General features: G+C 31.4%; 3 protein-coding genes across 6 annotated transcripts; 2 read left to right on the top strand and 1 right to left on the bottom strand.

The window, feature by feature from the left end:
* Positions 1 to 115: 115 nt before the first annotated feature.
* Rab9 (RAS oncogene family member Rab9) lies at positions 116 to 4,765 on the top strand. Of its 3 annotated transcripts, none has more exons than XM_072897077.1 (3): positions 116 to 1,305; positions 1,386 to 1,639; positions 2,136 to 2,276. In XM_072897077.1, the coding sequence occupies exons 1-3, from the start codon at positions 871 to 873 to the stop codon at positions 2,152 to 2,154; spliced, it is 708 nt and encodes a 235-aa protein (XP_072753178.1). In that variant the 5' UTR covers positions 116 to 870; the 3' UTR covers positions 2,155 to 2,276. The 3 variants fall into 3 exon arrangements, with proteins under 3 accessions (XP_072753178.1, XP_072753177.1, XP_072753176.1); XM_072897076.1 differs by lacking the exon at positions 2,136 to 2,276 and adding an exon at positions 4,633 to 4,765 and having other exon boundaries at positions 117 to 1,305; XM_072897075.1 differs by lacking the exon at positions 2,136 to 2,276 and adding an exon at positions 1,718 to 1,859 and having other exon boundaries at positions 118 to 1,305.
* Ctr1a (Copper transporter 1A) lies at positions 3,755 to 14,034 on the bottom strand. Of its 2 annotated transcripts, XM_072897072.1 has the most exons (5): positions 13,819 to 14,034; positions 6,126 to 6,395; positions 5,830 to 6,062; positions 5,521 to 5,550; positions 3,755 to 4,788 (listed from the first exon to the last, which is right to left on the bottom strand). In XM_072897072.1, exons 2-5 carry the CDS (start codon positions 6,393 to 6,395, stop codon positions 4,587 to 4,589), a joined length of 735 nt encoding a protein of 244 aa, XP_072753173.1. In that variant the 5' UTR covers positions 13,819 to 14,034; the 3' UTR covers positions 3,755 to 4,586. The 2 variants fall into 2 exon arrangements, with proteins under 2 accessions (XP_072753173.1, XP_072753175.1); XM_072897074.1 differs by lacking the exon at positions 5,521 to 5,550 and having other exon boundaries at positions 13,819 to 14,033.
* Positions 14,035 to 14,801: 767 nt separating this feature from the next.
* Positions 14,802 to 18,575, top strand: LOC140667821 (uncharacterized). Its single transcript, XM_072896093.1, has 3 exons — positions 14,802 to 15,120; positions 15,191 to 15,250; positions 16,532 to 18,575. The coding sequence occupies exons 1-3, from the start codon at positions 14,995 to 14,997 to the stop codon at positions 16,754 to 16,756; spliced, it is 411 nt and encodes a 136-aa protein (XP_072752194.1). The 5' UTR covers positions 14,802 to 14,994; the 3' UTR covers positions 16,757 to 18,575.
* The last annotated feature ends 91 nt before the right edge of the window (positions 18,576 to 18,666 follow it).

An 18,666-nucleotide genomic window follows, 5' to 3' on the forward strand; every position in this document is an offset into this window, starting at 1 on the left:
TTCCTAGTAGATGTCCCAATTGTATTCTTAGATCTATGACAGCGGCTGGTATTTATTTATAATCGCAGGTAGCCATGTTTCCGCGAGGGTCGCGCTCGCTCGACCTCCAACATGGGCGTTCCTTTTTGTCGTCTGCAATGTGTCAAATGAACAGTCGGTCGACGAAAATGATTGAAAACTGTTGGGCAGTCGAGTGAGATATTAAATTCGCCGTGGAAATTGATGTGTCGACAGAGACGTCATTAGGAAGATTTAGGAATGTATTATTTATTTTGACAAACGTATCGGATTTCCTTTTGCTATTTTTGCTGACAGTGTCGCGATAACAAAAGACGTTTCTCCTGCAATTAAGTACGATAATTGAATTAAAAACACGAGAAAAAAGTGCAACTTTGCTTCATCAGACGGTCTCTTGCTCGTCGAAGTTTCGAAATTCTTAATCCATCGTGAGATCAATGAGGAATCCCGATCGTTCAATCGTAAGGTTATGCAGTGGAATCGAAAAAAAATAAAAGCATCAAAAAAACTTTCTACGTGCTAGTTATTTGATACAAGCGAAAGAGAGAGGTAGGGAGAGATAGAAAGGAAAAAAAAGAAGTTTTTTGCGGATAATAAGCGGAGAAACACTTTAATGTGTATTGTAAACTCCGAGAAACTAAAGTACAAGGTTCCTGTTCCAAATCAGCTGATCGGCAAAGAAAGTCCACGAGATTTATAGCTAGATTTCAATGAGAATATATATGTGAATTACTTCGAATATATTTATCGATGATATTTGTTGCACAAAACTTGGTTATCAGATAATTTTGTAAAGCACGATATTATTTCTCGCAAAGAAAAAAAAAAAAAAAAAAAAAAAACAGTTGGAAAATGTCGGCGAACCATTCAACGGCGATGAGTACAAACAGAGGCGGTAATCTTCAAAATCGCAATTCACAGAGATCTACTCTTCTGAAAGTGGTGATACTTGGAGATGGTGGTGTCGGAAAGTCCTGTCTTATGAACAGATTCGTGTCGAATCATTTCGATGAACATAGTTTTCATACTATCGGAGTAGAATTTCTAAATAAAGATATTGAAATCAACGGCGAGGCTTATACGTTACAAATATGGGATACCGCTGGACAGGAAAGATTTAAAACTCTCAGAACACCTTTCTATAGAGGCTCAGATATTTGTCTTCTGACTTATGCGGTAGATGATAGGACGAGTTTTAGAAATCTAGCACTATGGAGATCCGAATTCCTTAAGTATGCAGATGTTCAAGAGGATTCCAGTTTTCCATTTATCGTTGTTGGTAACAAGGTAAGCTAATGATAATAATCTGGAACAAGCAAAATTTATTGAGTGATCTTACCTTAAGGTAAAAAGTTTTTTTTTTATAGGTGGACGTTGCAGAATTTGATAAACAGGTTTCCACAGAAGAAGCTCAAGCTTGGTGTTTAGAAAATGGCAATCCACCGCTGGTTGAGACATCAGCGAAAGATGCTACTAATGTTGAGGCAGCATTCGGGGCAGCGGTTGACGCATGGGCGCGATTAGAAGCTAGACTAGAACGGCCTTTAGTGGAGAACACCGTCGATCTTTCTAAACAGCAGTCCCCGCATCGTTCAAGCTGTTGTATGCCTGTGTCCAGCGAGTAGGTCACAGCTCATGATTTTTATTAATTTCTGATTTTATATCCTTTTGAAATAATGCATGATACGTTTTCCTCAAGATCTTCATTTGTGACCAGCTAATTGAAATGGGTTGTAAGCATGCAGTATACAGTCTTATGCGATGCAATATTTCTGGAACAGTCATTTAAAGTTTCTTTACGTTTGGAAGGAGACACAATGTCACAAATTGAACTTGTAGAAATGGTGTTTTTACTCTCTTTAGGATCAATAAGAACATTACACAATATAAGAGTAAGAAATTATTTTAACCTGATTTTTTTTATAAATTCAAATCAGAATAATGCACACTTTGTGAACATTGATTTTTAGTCCAGAGAATTCGTGCTTGTTAAAGTCAAAAGTTTGATTAATTAATCTCATTTTTTAGTCTCTCTTTTCAGTTTCGTCAGAGATAGACATTTTTGTAAGTTATACTTAAGACATCATTTTTTCACACATGGCATACTTTGTTTCTAGGTCTAACAAAGTAATTTGAAGAGAATCTCTTGCCTGTCTACGATACTTTCTTCATTATATGGTAAACTTTCTTTATTGACACACTGGAATTACGTTGGTTGTATGTAACGACATATATCGTTTCAAATTTTTTACTTAAGGCTGATTAAGATTTCCAAAGAATGTGTGGTCTAATTTAGAAGATATTATTAGCAATGAATGAATCATGATTTTACTGGCTAACTCTTTGATAAATTTTAAAAAAATACTTAAGTAAAGCCACAGAGGTCATATATGAGACAAATAATGTATTGTGAGATATATATATATATACATATATATATATATATATATATATATATATATATATCCAGAATACAACTTTAAGAAATCAAGTTAAACGTCCTATCAACGCTTTATGCAGCTCTTAATAAGCTACTGACAGTATTTTAAGTGTTTTCATACACCACTGGCTTGTGATAAAATATAATAATGATGATGATGATGATAATAATAATAATAATAATAATAATAATCATGAATTGCTTTATTAAATAAGGGCTAGGCATAAGGTGTAATTTTAGCTTTGTAATCTAAATTTGCCTTATCATCGCGATATATGTCTGAGAGCAGTAAAGTAACATGATTTTTATTTAAGCAAAATCTTACTATGGATATTCATGTGCGAATCTATATGGAAATTTAACATTTGTACAAAATGTGGCATATGCTTTTCTGCTCTTGGAACATTTCTCAATCAATATCTAACAATTTTCCTATAAAATTAATAATGTTACGAAGTGAAATTTTTTATGAACAATCATCGTTGCCGCATATTTTATTCGAAAGGTATTTGATTCATCAGAAACACAGAGCCTCATACACAGCACAATGAGAAAGAATATGTAATAACTTTTCAACGACAAGATTTAAATTGTGTATAAAATGTGCATGCTGGTGCTTTTTATATATAACTAGTATATGTGAAGTATATAAATTTATAATGAAATATATAATAATAATTAAAATATTAAATACATAAAACTAATCATATCAAGGTGAGGGATAACTTAATCTCATAATCACCATAATACATAAGCATTATTTTTACTCCAAATCTCTATACGAAAAGTCTATTAATTATTTTTCAAAGAATACTGCTGCACACACACACATATATATGTATTATTTGTTTGAAAAAAATACGCGCGCGTACTTCGATTATTTATTATTTTTACATATTTACAATTAGTAGACAAGGCTATTTCTCATATGTATATGTAACTTATGTACAATATGTGTGTATGCCTTAAGATTTTATAATTCTAGGAGACGATTTTGCAAGGAAAAATAAACTATATGTGCTTGTTTAAAGAGCGTCATGTTATACATTATAATCAGTTATTATCTTTATCCTTCCTCCTTCATAATTGTGACAAAATTTTTTCCAGAAAATTTATCAGAAGAAACGTATCGCAAATATAAAAAAAAGAATTGAAAAATAATAATAACGAGAATATATACATATATTATAACGAGAATTATATGAGATAAAAATTTACATTATAGAAACAAAAGGGAGAACAAGAATTATAATTCTTCTTATTTCTTTAAATTCCTTTGTTTTTTTTTTAATTGAAATATTTTATGAGATATTTTACATGAAATTATAATCTTTATATGTAATGTATGTATAATTTACATGTCAACTTATAACAGTTGTATTTTATAATGATGTTTTCATACAATTATTTAAGATAATGTGGCATACACATCCTTTTTCCCAAATATATTAAAAAATTATTGATGTTATTATTCTTATAAAAGCATAATGAAAACGGATAATAAAAATATTTATATTTTAATTGGGAAAAAGTGTGTGCATTTAACAACATATTTCTTATCGGAATATCTTAACAATATTTACAACTTGCCACATTTATATGTATCTAAGATTCAAGCTCCCAGTTGTTCCTTACAAAGTTATTTCATGATATAATGGAATTACATTTTAAAATCTCTTCCATCTCTGTGCGTAAAATTTATATATAATATTTCTTTCAGATGTTTGATTAAAAATATAATTTAAATTGTAAATTAATAAGTTCATTTATCGATTGTTTTATTAAAACAAGAAATCAAAAGCTGAAAAGTTAATGCAAGTTATTAAACTAAAATAAATAGTTTTTTCCTGCGTCTTGCTATATTTCTATTTATATATTCTTTGTATATATTATGAATTTAGAGAAGATTAATTCTTTTCTGCTATATCTATTTATATATTTTTTTGTGTGTATTATGAATTTAGAGTAGAGTAATTCTCTCTCTATATCCTTGTTTAAAATGCAGAACGTTATACTATGCTCTTAATCTTGATAGTCCTTTTATATTTAGATGGATTTCTGCCAAAATATAGTTGTATCTCGCACGAACGCAATTCGAAGAGAGTAAATTAAAACAATTTACTGAATGCTAATGACAATGTTCCGTAACATCTACAATTACTGACTTTTTCCAGCCGAACAGGAAGTAACCGATAGCAGCACCTACTACTACGGCGCAACACAGCCAAACGTTATATGTCATGAAGATTAGCATCAGGAAGTATGACAGGACGATCTGTATGATGTGCAGAAACGTTTGGAATAAATGCATCCAGGACAGCATAGTTGGCCTGCACAAATTAATGCATCTAGTTACGCTTGAATCCATTTAAAATTATGAAAAATGTAAAAATTAATTTATAGATTTGAATAGGTTTAAAAGGCACTAAATTAATATTAAAAGCAAAACGCTGTAGAGAATTTTTATGCTGATTATTTATAATTCTATTTGCAAGTTGATACATAATTTCTGAAACAAAATATGTAGCAAAATTATATAATTTTCATGAATATTCTAAATAATTCAATTCTGTTAATAACAAAATTTTTAATTACTTAAAGGATATAATAAAGAGCCATTAGCAAAATTGCATTTAGAAAAAAATTAATATTTGATATATGTATCAGAAATTATTTGTAACTCAGTTTAATATAAATAATAAAGATACAATAACTAAATTCGAAAAAGTTAATTCGAGAATGCTGATTAAAAATAAAAAAACACATGAAGCGTGAGGAAATATTGACAGGAGTCATGCTGAAAATATTTCACAAATGAAGTATTTTGTGCTTTATACACATATAAAGAGTATAAAAAAAACCTATTAAAAAGATATACATGCAAGTTTTACAATAATATAAAAATCATTTAACTCTTGTTAATCGTTTTTACTAAGATACTAAAAAATATTGTTATCGTTGCTATTTGTAAATTGCATCTCATCAATTAAGAACAGCTGTAATATTGCAAAGTATAATTCAGAAAGAAAATCTCAATATCTTGTAGGACACCATTTACTTACGGTTGTTTGTGGATTACTTCACCAACCATACTAAAAAAGCACATTTAACGATTAAATTGACAATTAAATTTTTTTTATTTATAAATTATCGTTTATGCATTTTAGCGATCCTGCCAAAAGAATATTGCTCTTTGGTTTTGAAATTAAAGTGTTTAAAGATTACATACTATTTAAATCTATTTAACACTCTTCACATACACATACATACACAAATTTCTTACAATAAAATTATGAATATTCTTGCACGAGTATGGGGAAAGCAATGTTTTTTGCAGGATCACTCATTTAACAATAAATAAAAGAGCTTACTGAACGACTCGATTGTCCTCGGCCACCACATTCTTCTCACTGGGCATCGTGACGCTCCTGTATTGCAGGGTATTATACGTTTTCCAAAACAAATATTCTCGATAGTATTTCAAGCCCTCGTAGAGCGCGGCCATAATGACGATACCGATCATCGAGCCGACAAGACTGCCGATCGACGAGATCTTCCAGTTTTCAAACAGCACCGATTCACAGTAGCCAGTGTGAAATGTCATCTAGACCATAAAAAGCAAATAATATCGTTAGCAGCACCGGGTGCTGAAGCGACTCATACCTACCGACATACCGTGCATGCCCATGTCGCTACACGCGTTGCTCGTCGAAGCACCGACATCATGGTTCATACTCGAGTGGTCCATGCTTGTGTGGTCCATGCTTGCGTGGTCCATGCTCCCATGGGCCATGCTTCCGTGGTTCATATTCGCGTGATCCATGCTCCCGTGATTCATGCTCGCATGTTCCATACCCGTATGAGCTGCATGTGCATCATGGGATCCATGATCTGTTGTCCCGTTCATCATCATGTGGCTCGCGTGATTATGAGACATCTGTAAGAAGGAAAGAGATTTTTTTACTCAATATCCTTTGATCAAATCCATCGAATATACCCTCATCCACTTTCGATTTCTCTGAAAACTAATATATGAAGCACCAAGATAGTGAGAGAGAGCTAGAGAGCTTTGTTAGATTTCAAGATCTGATGAAATCGTTTTCTTTGTTATACAAAATTTTTATGTCACAATTCTATTGTGATAGGAAGTAATATATAAATCCGAAATGTGAGAATCTAAATCATTTCCAATTCGGATCTAAAGATTGTATTATTGAAAAATTTTTTTAGGTCAATGTATTAAAAAAACACCTAGAAAGATTTCGTCATTTTAACAACTTAGAGTACCTTAATTATTACTCCTACTTCTTCAGATACTTTATCGGAACGGATGTTTTTATGGATTACGCTGAGTCTACAACACGTGTTTTAAAATTGACATAACGGCGGAATTTAATCTGAATTATTAAGTTTCTAACAAGATATAGATATGAGTCTGCATTATTTTAGTACAAATATATCACGCAAGTATGGAAATTTGTGTGTATGTGTGTGATTTCTGTAATTTTATATATATTTGATATTTTATATGTATAATTCTATAATGACATAATTTTCTTTAATTTAATAATCTTAAATATATGTTAAATCGCCATTCTCGATTGTTATATTTTGTTTCGTATTTTAGAGGAATCAGTAAATAATAAACAAACTAGACAAGATATCACTATTAGTATAATGTACAGCTATATATATAAGTCTATACAGATAGTCACACAAAGTAAATATATATATATATATATATATATATATATATATATATATGTGTAAATAAGAAGAATGATATTGTCGAAACTCAGGATATATTTGAAAAAAAGAAAAATAAATAATTTAAAAATTTTGCTACAGACAATAGACAAATGTGTTTATATATCGTCAAATATATATAAATATTTAAAAATATTGTGCAACAAAAAAATTTTTTAAATATTGTGTAAAAAATTTAAATTAAAACAAAACAAAATAAATTAATTAAATTTAAATGTAAAATTTTTATAGAAAACTACGATTTAAAGAATTATCTAGTTAGTTGCAATCACGCTTTATTTACTTTATCACTTTGTAATAGAATTTCCCAAAGTTGATTAAAATATTTTTCAAGCAATTTTTAAATAGCAATTTAATTTTTTCAATAAAAGGTTTAGAGTGTAAAGAAAAATCAATTTATAAATATTATCCTGTTAAAATTATTTCTGCTTCTTAGTAGTTTATTTGGCGTACGAGATAAACTGATGCACGTTTCTCCAAGTGTCGATTCGACAAATTAAAAAGAAAGAAGTATATAATGTGAGTCATTGTACTTTTTAAAGACTTCTTGGATAAGTATTAGATATCAACATTTTATTCTCTTAATCATCTAAGATTTGCCGTCTATTTGAGTAGCATTTTAAAAATTAATTGGATATTTTTTAATATTTTCAATTTTTAAAATAGAGCTTAAATATGTTTATATATTAAAGAATTAAAATAATATTCTAGAAAAAAGCTGAGGCTAATTTAAAATCGAAACATTGGTTATACAAAGTTTCTAAAGATTAATATATTTGTATATATATTAAAGAATTAAAATAATATTCTAGAAAAAAGCTGAGGCTAATTTAAAATCGAAACATTGGTTATACAAAGTTTCTAAAGATTAATATATTTGAAGTAAAATAATTTTAATTAAAAGATTATTGATTAAATAGGAATTATTAATCAACAAATAATAAATTTTGTGATAATCTCTCGTGAAAAAAAACGTTAATATTAACAATAAACAATTAGTAGATTTTAATTAAATTTGATTTAGCACAAAGTCCTCATTTTGACATTATATTTTTTTCAACAGTGTGCCACAATGTGATAATACTATACAATATGCTCATAGATAACAACAATATCTTGTTAAATAATGAGTCGAAAATATATATCAGTCAAATGGCTACTTCAAATTATACACGTTTCAAGGTAACATTATCATCTCATTTACGATTTACGATAAGATTTTTTTTTTGCACGGAAACAAAGAAAAAGTTAGAAAAAAGCGATGGAAAAATATTTTATATATCCATTCCGAGTATAATTCGCCAATTATTGGAGAGTTATAAAAAAATAATTTTATTTTAATTATTTTCTATGAAAAATAAATATTTATTTCGTTTAGCTTTGGTTTGTTTCACAATCAAATATTTTTACAAGTTTAATTTTTATTATTTTTTATCTTCAAAAGTGTATAATTATTAGGAATATGAATCAAAATATTTTTTCTCATCGATTAAAATTCTAAAGTAAAAATGTAATATTTTTTTTATTTTTTTTTTTTTTTGTCAAAAAAAGTTGATTAATTTACATAATGACGCGCAGTTTGAATAATATATAACTTAAAAAATAACAAAGATTGTAGAGATAACGCAAAATGTTGCCTTTCAAATTTGAAAGTATTTAATTTGATTATTTATTCGAGAATACATTTGGTACAAATATTTTCATCATGTACATATGTAATCACGTAATGTGTGTCTTGTTCATTAAGACAGATAAGACATCTTGGCACTTGTCAACCACAATTCATACACACACACACACACACACACACACACACACACACACACACACACACACACACACACACACACACACACACACACACACACACACACACACACACACACACACACACACACACACACATAATTTATGCAATAAAAAATACATATATATATATATATATATAGTACTTAATAATTTACAACTTTTATCCTACAGATAATCTTAGATATCCGACAGATATTTTTAGATAAATCTGAAATAGATTTTTTTTACATTAATAAAAATATCGAAACACGAGAGACATTTTCGAGTTATAAATTATTGAAAATAAAGTATTCTCGTGAAATAAGCTGTAATAAAATAAATACTTTGACTGAAATTTTAAATCAAGGCTTAATTGCAAATATATATATTTATAATGTCGTAAATTTAAAAAATGTGACAAATGAGAGTCTTCGATTATAATTGATTAAATTGGTCAGAAAATCTGTCATTAAAATTAAGATCGTAAATTTCGGAAAGAATATCCAAATCTGTAAAAATTTTAAATTCAGAAAGATCAAGAAATAATAAAGTACCAAAAGCTGTATTAATGAGGAAAGTTGATAGCAATGATAATACACGAATGTGACAAAATATAACGGTAGATTAATCAGGATACACATACATATCGATGAATGTCATTCTGGAATTGTACTAACGACATCGATAAGAAGTGTACATAAAATATCTCAATACTTCGAATCTTATCGATCGATTAAACTTTGCACGATACATGATCATGTAAAAGAATTATCACCGTGTATTTACAAACAAAACAGCAACTGAGTTCGAGTTACAATGATAAAGAACTAAAAATAAATACTAATCTAAAAAGGGATAAATTGTACTGAAAGAGTTTTTAATATGCAAGGAGAAAATATAATAATTTTCCTCTCTCTCCCTCTTTCGTGCATAATTTATATAATTTTTTTTAATCGGTTTAAAATTTTGAGTACACAAGTAGGTGAAAAATTTCGTCAATTGTGGTTTGATCAAACCAAAACACCAAACGTATTCAAAAATCAGTTTTCGTACATGTGTCAGCGTTGGGATCTAAATTTCCCATAAAGATCGGTACCAATCAAATGACTTTTCTTTTATATTTTCCCGTTTCGTTTCGCATTCTAAAAAGAAAACTCGTAAGCAACAGATAAAGACACGCTGAAGAATGCGTTTGAATGCGCGCATTCGACTGCATAAACTATTATTGCATATTACGTGACTCAAACAAGCGCCATTGTTTCAATCTTTCAACGAAATAAACATATCGACGAAAGGTATAAATACTATCGTTATCACTATCGTCATCGTATCAATTATTTTTTACCGGCTATCTCATTGAAGTAGCAACTGTAGTTCAAAATTACGTAATATTATAGAAATATCAGAATCACACATGTATCAATATAGTTGTGTAGACCAGTATTGTTCAATATCCTACTAAATGTTTCGTAATGAAATCCCAAGATCTAATTAAAAAATGAAATAACTGCTGGTGAATATGACATTATTATTCAGTGGCGGTTTAATGATAAAAACCACATACGTGATTAAAACCCACGATAAAAAGAAACAACTTAAAAAAAGAAAAAAAAACAGGAAGCGACGACGATATTTGGAAGAAAAATAGCAGAAAAAGTGTATCAAGGCTAATAATAAGATATCCGGAAAAAAAGAGATAGAAAGATTACAAAGCATGAGCAATAAAATAAAATAATAAACTCATTACTAGTATTTTAGATCTGTTTATATAATTTGAGGAATATATTAATTTTTATATATTTATATTCTCCAGTAAATTTAAACTCAATCAGATAAAAGAATTTAAATCACCAGAAAGTTATTTAAAACGAGAGATACATACTAACAGATTTTTCGAATCGATTTTGTAATGTTTTTTTACATTAAAAAAATAATTTTCAAATTATAAGTAACAGAAGATGTAAAAGGCTTTTCGAAAACTTAACTTCGGTATGAAAACAAATAATAAAATCTTATTTTTATTTAATTTCAAATATACTTTAACGGTTTTGTAATTAGAAAATTATTTAATAATGATATTTAATACTGCAAATTGAAAGTCTGTGAGAGAGAGGAATAAGTGATGACCTCATTCGATATTTTCATTAAATCAATTAAAGCAAATTGATTGAAGACGAACATAAAAAGTATTAAAACTCTCTGCATAATATTAAATGTGAAAAATATAGTACAATTTCCGTTACAAACTATTAAACTTTCGAATATTGATTAAAGCATATTATCGCAAGAAAATGTTTAGAATTAAAATCTCGGAGACACTGAACTTGAATTTGAACTTATTTCTTATTTTATATTGCCGAATATGAAAAAAAATTAATCCATCGACCGAGATAAACGTTCTATATACGAATATCTCATATTTCGTGATAGATTTTGATAAAAACGCGTTCTGATACCAATACCAATCGACAATTTGCCGTGCTGCAGGAATCTTTAATATCGAAATACCAGAACGTCAAAGAAAAGCACGCGTTATAATTTCTGGAAGAATCCCAATTATCGATCAATTCTGATGGAATCGTTTATAAACTAAATTAGAGTGAACGTTTCGGATAAATTTTCGCGAGAAATTTTCAACAGCGAAAGCAATATGTAAGTATCGGAGATCATTGTAGCGTATAAATATGCCACGTGAAACAGATTTTCAAAAACAAACTCGGATTCTAAAATTGGTTCTGATCCATTTATAATTTCTTCGATCAATTTATCAAGTTTCCTTTTTCTTTTAAATAAAAAATTCACTTTTTAGTCTTTTAACATATCCAACTTCAAATATTTTTGTAAATAAATAGCAGGTAATGTAAGTAGAACGACCAAACTAGCCAATAATATCTTTATTTAATATTAAAACGTTTTAATATTAAATAAAGATATTATTGGCTAGTTTGGTCGTTCTACTTATATTACCTGCTATTAATTGAGTACTAGCGATTGGAACTTAATAATTTGGAAATTTGTAAATAAAATTCTGTAAAAATAAAATTCATTAATGTCAAATTAATTCAAAAGTTTGAAGGAGAATAAAGTTTCGTTGTGCTTTAATTTGCGCCTCTAAAGCTTAATTTGCGAAAAATATCGTTAAACGTTTGCAACTAAAAAAACTTATTAAACCTATAATATTTAAAAATAAAATTTATATCAAAGAACTTTCTATTAGTAAGTGAAAAATATTTCAAGAATTCGAGATATTCTCATAGAAGCGATTACTAAAAAGTTCCAGTATGAGTCGTAATGATATCATAAACATGCGCCTATATAAAGTTATATCAAGTCTCATTATAGCGGACATTTCGCTTTGTGTTCCTTTCACAGACTCTTTCCTATTTAACTAGACTTTCAAATGTAGCGATTTTGTAACTACCGAGTACTTATATGGTCTGGCTAATTTTTGTTTGATATACACAATTCGACATTTTTATCATTCCACGTAATTACAATTCTCAGAAAATGCAGACATATAATCCTTTATGAAAAATGTGAGAAATCTAATAATCTCGTCTACTTTAAAAAATCTAATTTTAAATTTTTATTTAAAAGACTACACATGAAGCAGACTTTACTCAATTGTATGAAAAACGTACATTCTTAATATAATAAAAAGTTATGCAAAACTGACTTTATAAAAAATAAAAATATGATAAAAAAATTTATGATAAAAAAATTATTTATGATAAAAAAAAATTAATGTCAAATATTATCGCGATTACGTAATATCGTAATCATGTGCGGCACATTTTAAGACAAAATGTGTTGATGCTGTAAATTTTTTCGCGTACGTAAAGCTCTCTCGCTCGTATCTTCGGGCATTATCCTTTCATCATAAACTTCGCTATCGGTCCGATGATGCAAATTCTCGGCCGAGGGTTGGCGATATTGGCTCCAATTGAATCAATGACGGTAAATCATGATTAATTAGCGCGTCTAACCGAAGGATATGGAGAAGAAGAGTAAATATCCGCTGTGATTGTGCGCGTGATTTATTTGAGTCAGAAAACGCACGCGCGACCTGATAATAAGTATCAACTTTCACATCGCGAAAGTGAATGCTCTGTAGTGTTCTCTCTTTTTCTCTCGTAGCGATTTAGGCAAAATATGAGAAACTGGAGAGTGAAAATTTGTTAGGAAATATATTCACTTTTTATACAATTGGAAATATCTCCGTAACATATGTTATATTCATGAAGCTATACGTAAAAAATTCAACGCGGAAAGATTCCCGATGATACGTCCGTGAGAAAACCTGCTTCACGATAGCCATTAAATAACTGCGCCTCGTTCCTTTCTAAATCGTTTCATATCTCTATCTAGTTGCGCTGCAGATAAAATAGGAGAATTCGATTGTAAAATCAATCCTTTCATTTTAGACGTATATATACGAGAATCCTCAGGGCCACTAATTTAGGGATATAAAAACATTTCATGGCGTACACGAATTTTTAAAATTCTCTTTACAGAATGTCATTCGAAATCTATCTGTCCGGTCGCATTAGAGGAAGAGAAAAAAGTAACTCTCTTTAAAAAAAATAAGCGCAAAATCAGAAAAGGAATGCGGGATATTTGTGATTGCTCTCCTGTAATTAATCAGAGGAGAAAATCGTTCTCTCGATAAAATGAACAGAATAAAAATGATGTGTGATTGAAAGCGGAAACAATCGCGGAAAAATCACGTCACACGTATGCAAGAGAGCGAGAGGATTCGCCCTGGAAACGTATATAGGAGCTCTCGAAAAGTGTCAAACGCTCACCTCTGCAAACCAGGTTATGTCACGCTGTGCGACAGTCGGCGACGGAGGTCGAAGTCAGGTCGAGCAATGACGGTGGAATGAAGCTGAAGCAATGTTTCTCGTACGCTCCACTTCCCTTCGCTCTCTTTCCCTGCTGTCTAAACACCGCTCAAGCTCAACTGCTCAACACGCTCTCTCGAGCAACCTCTCGCGAATCCATGAATAAACCACAGATGACATATAAGAAAATAGATAGCTAAATAACTCTTGTATTTCGCTTTGGAACAGCGTTTCAAGCGTCATCTGGGCGAATACATGAGTGAACTAATATCGTTCTAAAAGCATAGATATCGAAAGATTCCGATATCTATGCGCAAACATCGCCCAAAACATCTCGGAAATCTACATATAAGATGTAATTAATTTGTAAGTATTTAATTAATTTAGCGACTAGCAAAAACTATTGAAGGAAATGAAAGTCTAATATTGACATTTTTATCTTTCGTGGAATACATAATATATTGAAATAAAGCCTTTCGATTGTATCGATACTTTGAAAATCGCGATTTGCTCCTCGATAGATTTCAAATGGCGGTCAGTCTCGTAACTCGGCGAGTCGCGTTCGTATTTTTCTCGAAATAGTCACCATTTAAACGCGAATTTCATGCGCAGAAAGTTATCGCGAGTGATTTTTCATAAAGCGTCGGATGTTTATATACGCAATTATATCATCACAGCCACCTTGTCATTTCAGTATATCGCTACAATTTGTTGCTCGGAACGAAGATCGTCCGGTACTCCAAAATTATTATCTAGTCATGGAGCAGAAAGATACAATCATCATCAATAGTGCGTAATTATCATCAGATATATATCTACATTTTATCATTAACTAGGTTATCGAATTATACTGTGTCAATTATCAGATGAGAGAGAGAGAGAGAGAGAGAGAGAGAGAGAGAGAGAGAAAGCCGCGAAGGATACTTTCTGAACGGAAAGTTCAGAAAGTGTAGGTAGGTAAGTGTACGTAATCTCTGCGCCGAGAGATGACGTGCGCGCGCCATCACGCGCATGTGCTGTCATGGCTGTCATGTTTACAACCTTCATCGCCGCGTCACACGTGCGAAAGAAGCCGAGAGCTCGCAACGACGATCTTCGTGTTAATCGCTGATACGGGATTCTTGCCACCTTATTGTAATGTCGATCAGGCCACTTTGGCCTGATTTACGGCCACGAGCGACCGATCCGTTGTGGTTCAATGCCGATCGACCGTGCGACGACGAGAGCGAAGTCGCTGCTCTCGAGGCGGAGCACCAGGCCTGGGTAAGCGCGCGGAAGCCCGAATAAAAGATACGCGTACATACCTCGCTAACACGCGTCCTTATTTTTCCAGAGAGATCACGTGCGAGTGCAGGGATACGAGCACATCCCGATCGGGAAAACTGTGAGCGACGTAAGTTAATCTAACCTAACCTAACGTAACCTGACTTTTAACTGTCACTTGCCAACGATATTATTAATACCTTTGGATTATTTTATCATTTTGTTTACACTTATTGATAATGTACATTAATTTTGTCATCTTTAATGTCGATTCTAATATCGACGTATTTCTTTTTCATCTTTATCATATATATGGTGTTATCATATATTTGTGTTTTGGTAGTGTTATGTATTTTGATTATTGAATTTGAGTTGAATTATTTAATATGTTTCATATAATCTTTGTGCGACTAATAGCTAGAGGAAAGATTATTATTTGAAAGATTATTTTAAAATTAATGTACATTGTAGCGCAAGAAAGAATGACGTTAAGTTTCCTTTATTTTTATATATATATATATATATATATAGTAAATAATTATAAGAAAATCAATGCCATATAATATAAAATATAGACACTGATGCACTGAAGCACAAAAATCAATTCTTTCACTGATTCATGAATCTTTTGTTTACCGATGACAATTAAAGTTTTACAGATTATTTTATATATTGGAAATTATCTATAATTTTGTAAAAAAATTTCTTTTTAGAATTGAGCTTTTTAATTCCATAATAAATTGTTCTTTGGAGTTAAGACTACAAAATTACAAAACTAGCAAAAAAATAATATATATACGTATATTGAAAAATTCGATTCAAATAGAACAATAGAACTTTTTTTATTAAAGGAATAAAAGAAAAGATGTAAGTATATAATTGAATTTTAGTCGTATCCTGATAAATTGCGCCATCACGCGACTTTCACCTGCACGTAGTTACATGATAGGACTTATGTTTTTTACCATCAGTAGGAACGCCAAAACTATTGTCGGTATTATTTTAATACACAATCGAGATATATTACAGTTAAATTTTTAACAACAATACTAGAAATAGATTGTGTGGTCTCTTAATTTATAACAAAATTGTAAGGATTTCGAAAGAACCACTCGATTTAATATTTTTCAAATATGCTTTACACAGACATTTCTAAATCGAGTACATTCTATATCATTTGTTGATTAAAAAATCTAACATTTTCTGATATGGATATGACATAATATTTCATAAAATTTATTATTTATTTTTTAATCTTTTACATCCGTATCAAATACTTCAAGAGATGTTAGATTGTCAAGCATAGTTCTAAGCATGACACGGATCTCTATGTACATTTGATGCATTCAACTAGGAAACACCTGTATATATTAATGATATATCGATTTTCTCGCGTGAATGAAAAATCTAGTTCAGAGGATCAGAAGGGGAGGAAGAGGAGGAGGAGGAGGAAGAGGGCGACGGCGAAGAGGAAGACGAATCGGATACCCACGAAGAAGAAGAGGAAGAGCTCGATGAGATTGATATGGAAGTCAGTTATTCTCATCATCCGCAAAGGTCCAGTCCGACAGATACGGTGACCGCTCCTGTGTCCATTAGGATGGTCAACGCATCGAACTTGACTCGTTATTCTTAATATTTTCATGTGTCAAATGTATATATTGATGTGAAGTGTGTATTGATTAATTATTTAACTTTATCTTGTAAAAAACTATATCTATATAACGACGCCGTAATCGTTCTATTTCTAATTCTATTATAAATTATTAGAGTCATGTCGATCGATAGCATGAATAAAGGCCTAGTATTCTTTCCTTTTTACTTTCTCTCTTTCTTTCTTTCTTTCTCTTTTTCTCTATTTTCCTCTCTTTCTTCGACGACAGGGAAACGTCTCTCTATCAACGAAACTTTTTTCCAAATTAATTTTTATCGCGACAGAGCTTGTCGATTCCGTCGTTCGGCAAACGGTCAGCATTCCGAAATCGAAACTCCTGTTTGTTCGCTCGCGCTTAGGCTTAGGTCAAGAACCTGACGTCGAACCTAACGACTATAAGCCGACGTCGATTCTAAGCGGTGCAAATTCCACCGTAACGTTAAAAATTGCACGACCAGCGAATTCGACGTTCGCGACCGACGTTCGCGACCGACGTCTGGAGGCGTCTCTTCGCGGACGAGGCATCCTCTCTTCTAGGCCCAAGAAACGGTCGACGAAGTATTACCGCGGACAGTAATGTCTTCATTCCTTCTATACGTCGAGAGCCTCTCTCGAGAGGAGAGGAGCGACTCGCGCTTCGTCCAGAGCGGCCGAACAAAAGCGCCTATCCTTTTCTTTTTCCTTCGCGGATCCATCTTTTCTTCTCTTTCTTCGGACCGGCAAAGTTGCCTCGTTCACTCACTCTCTTTCTCTCTCTCTTTCTCTTTCTGGTGAGGAGCTGTAGAATCGCGTCGTGCTCGACCGGGACACTCTCAGTACGCTCCCCGTGTACCTACCTATACTAGGTGTAAGTACACGCGAGAATGTATTATATACCTTTATACAAGGTGTCCAAAAATACGCGCTTAAAGGTACTATTGTATAACTTGATAGTTTTTATAATCCAAACATTCTTTTTTTTTTTTTTTTTTTTTTTTTTAATACAAATGTTTAAACTTTGGCTAATTATAATTTAGTGAAACAGTTGAATGGCAACTTTATTAACTGCTCGTGCATGTCTTACTAAAAATACAATTATTCATGTAATTTGCGTAAATTGACTATTTTAAATAGATATACGCGATTGACGAGTACTTTGGTTGCTTAATTTTTCATCATTTTTTTGAGCTGTGGTATTTTTAAGTGCAAACATCTCCAAGCATCTATATATTCAACATTATTATTATATATAGGTTTTTATAGATATATATGTGTACAATTTTTGTATAAAAAAGGTGTACATGCATTTATATATATATATATATATATGTATGAACGTACAATATATACGTATACACAACGCGCCAGCTCTCCCGACGTGTAACTGAAGTAAAGCCAGGTTGGTGCCCCCGCTAGGGTGAACGAACGGGTACGCTCAGGCAAAAGCGAACCCGTGTGCCTCCTCCTCCACCATCGCCACCTCCTTCTCCACTAGCAACGTTCTCCTCTTCCTCCCCGTTAAACGGAGATCGTCACCGCGGACTCTCGCGAGACGAGAAAAAAATGCGAAAATTGCTTGCTCGCAATAAGAATTTTGCATTGGAGTCTCGCGATCTACGGCGTATCGATCATCGTGCGTCATATGCGTTTGCATATTAAATTATTGAAGTGATATAGTGATATCGATTTACTGTATTCGGCGTACTCGTGCCAACGCGCGATAAAGTCTCACACCGGTAATTCAAATAATTCAACATGATATCGCGCTATGTATTTCTATGAATCCTATACTTAGGTAATAAAATTTGATTACTTTGTTTAATTTGTTTATCATCGCATCTTTATGCTCGCATTGTTTCTTAGGTAATCGAGAAAATTGTGCGCTTTTTTCATTATACAGCTAATCGAATAAA

The sequence above is a fragment of the Anoplolepis gracilipes genome, chromosome 7 (genome assembly GCF_047496725.1).
Source record: "Anoplolepis gracilipes chromosome 7, ASM4749672v1, whole genome shotgun sequence".
Lineage (NCBI taxonomy): Eukaryota > Metazoa > Arthropoda > Insecta > Hymenoptera > Formicidae > Anoplolepis > Anoplolepis gracilipes.

Coding starts and splice junctions, on each gene's coding strand:
- Ctr1a (XM_072897072.1), bottom strand. CDS start 6,395: ATGTCTCATAATCACGCGAGCCACATGATGATGAACGGGACAACAGAT. Junction 6,063..6,125: donor TGGGCATGCACGGTATGTCG/GTAGGTATGAGT, acceptor TTTATGGTCTAG/ATGACATTTCACACTGGCTA. Junction 4,789..5,520: donor GAAGTAATCCACAAACAACC/GTAAGTAAATGG, acceptor TAATTTGTGCAG/GCCAACTATGCTGTCCTGGA.
- Rab9 (XM_072897076.1), top strand. CDS start 871: ATGTCGGCGAACCATTCAACGGCGATGAGTACAAACAGAGGCGGTAAT. Junction 1,306..1,385: donor TTATCGTTGTTGGTAACAAG/GTAAGCTAATGA, acceptor TTTTTTTTATAG/GTGGACGTTGCAGAATTTGA. Junction 1,640..4,632: donor TGTATGCCTGTGTCCAGCGA/GTAGGTCACAGC, acceptor GACTTTTTCCAG/CCGAACAGGAAGTAACCGAT.
- LOC140667821 (XM_072896093.1), top strand. CDS start 14,995: ATGTCGATCAGGCCACTTTGGCCTGATTTACGGCCACGAGCGACCGAT. Junction 15,121..15,190: donor AGGCGGAGCACCAGGCCTGG/GTAAGCGCGCGG, acceptor TTATTTTTCCAG/AGAGATCACGTGCGAGTGCA. Junction 15,251..16,531: donor TCGGGAAAACTGTGAGCGAC/GTAAGTTAATCT, acceptor TGAAAAATCTAG/TTCAGAGGATCAGAAGGGGA.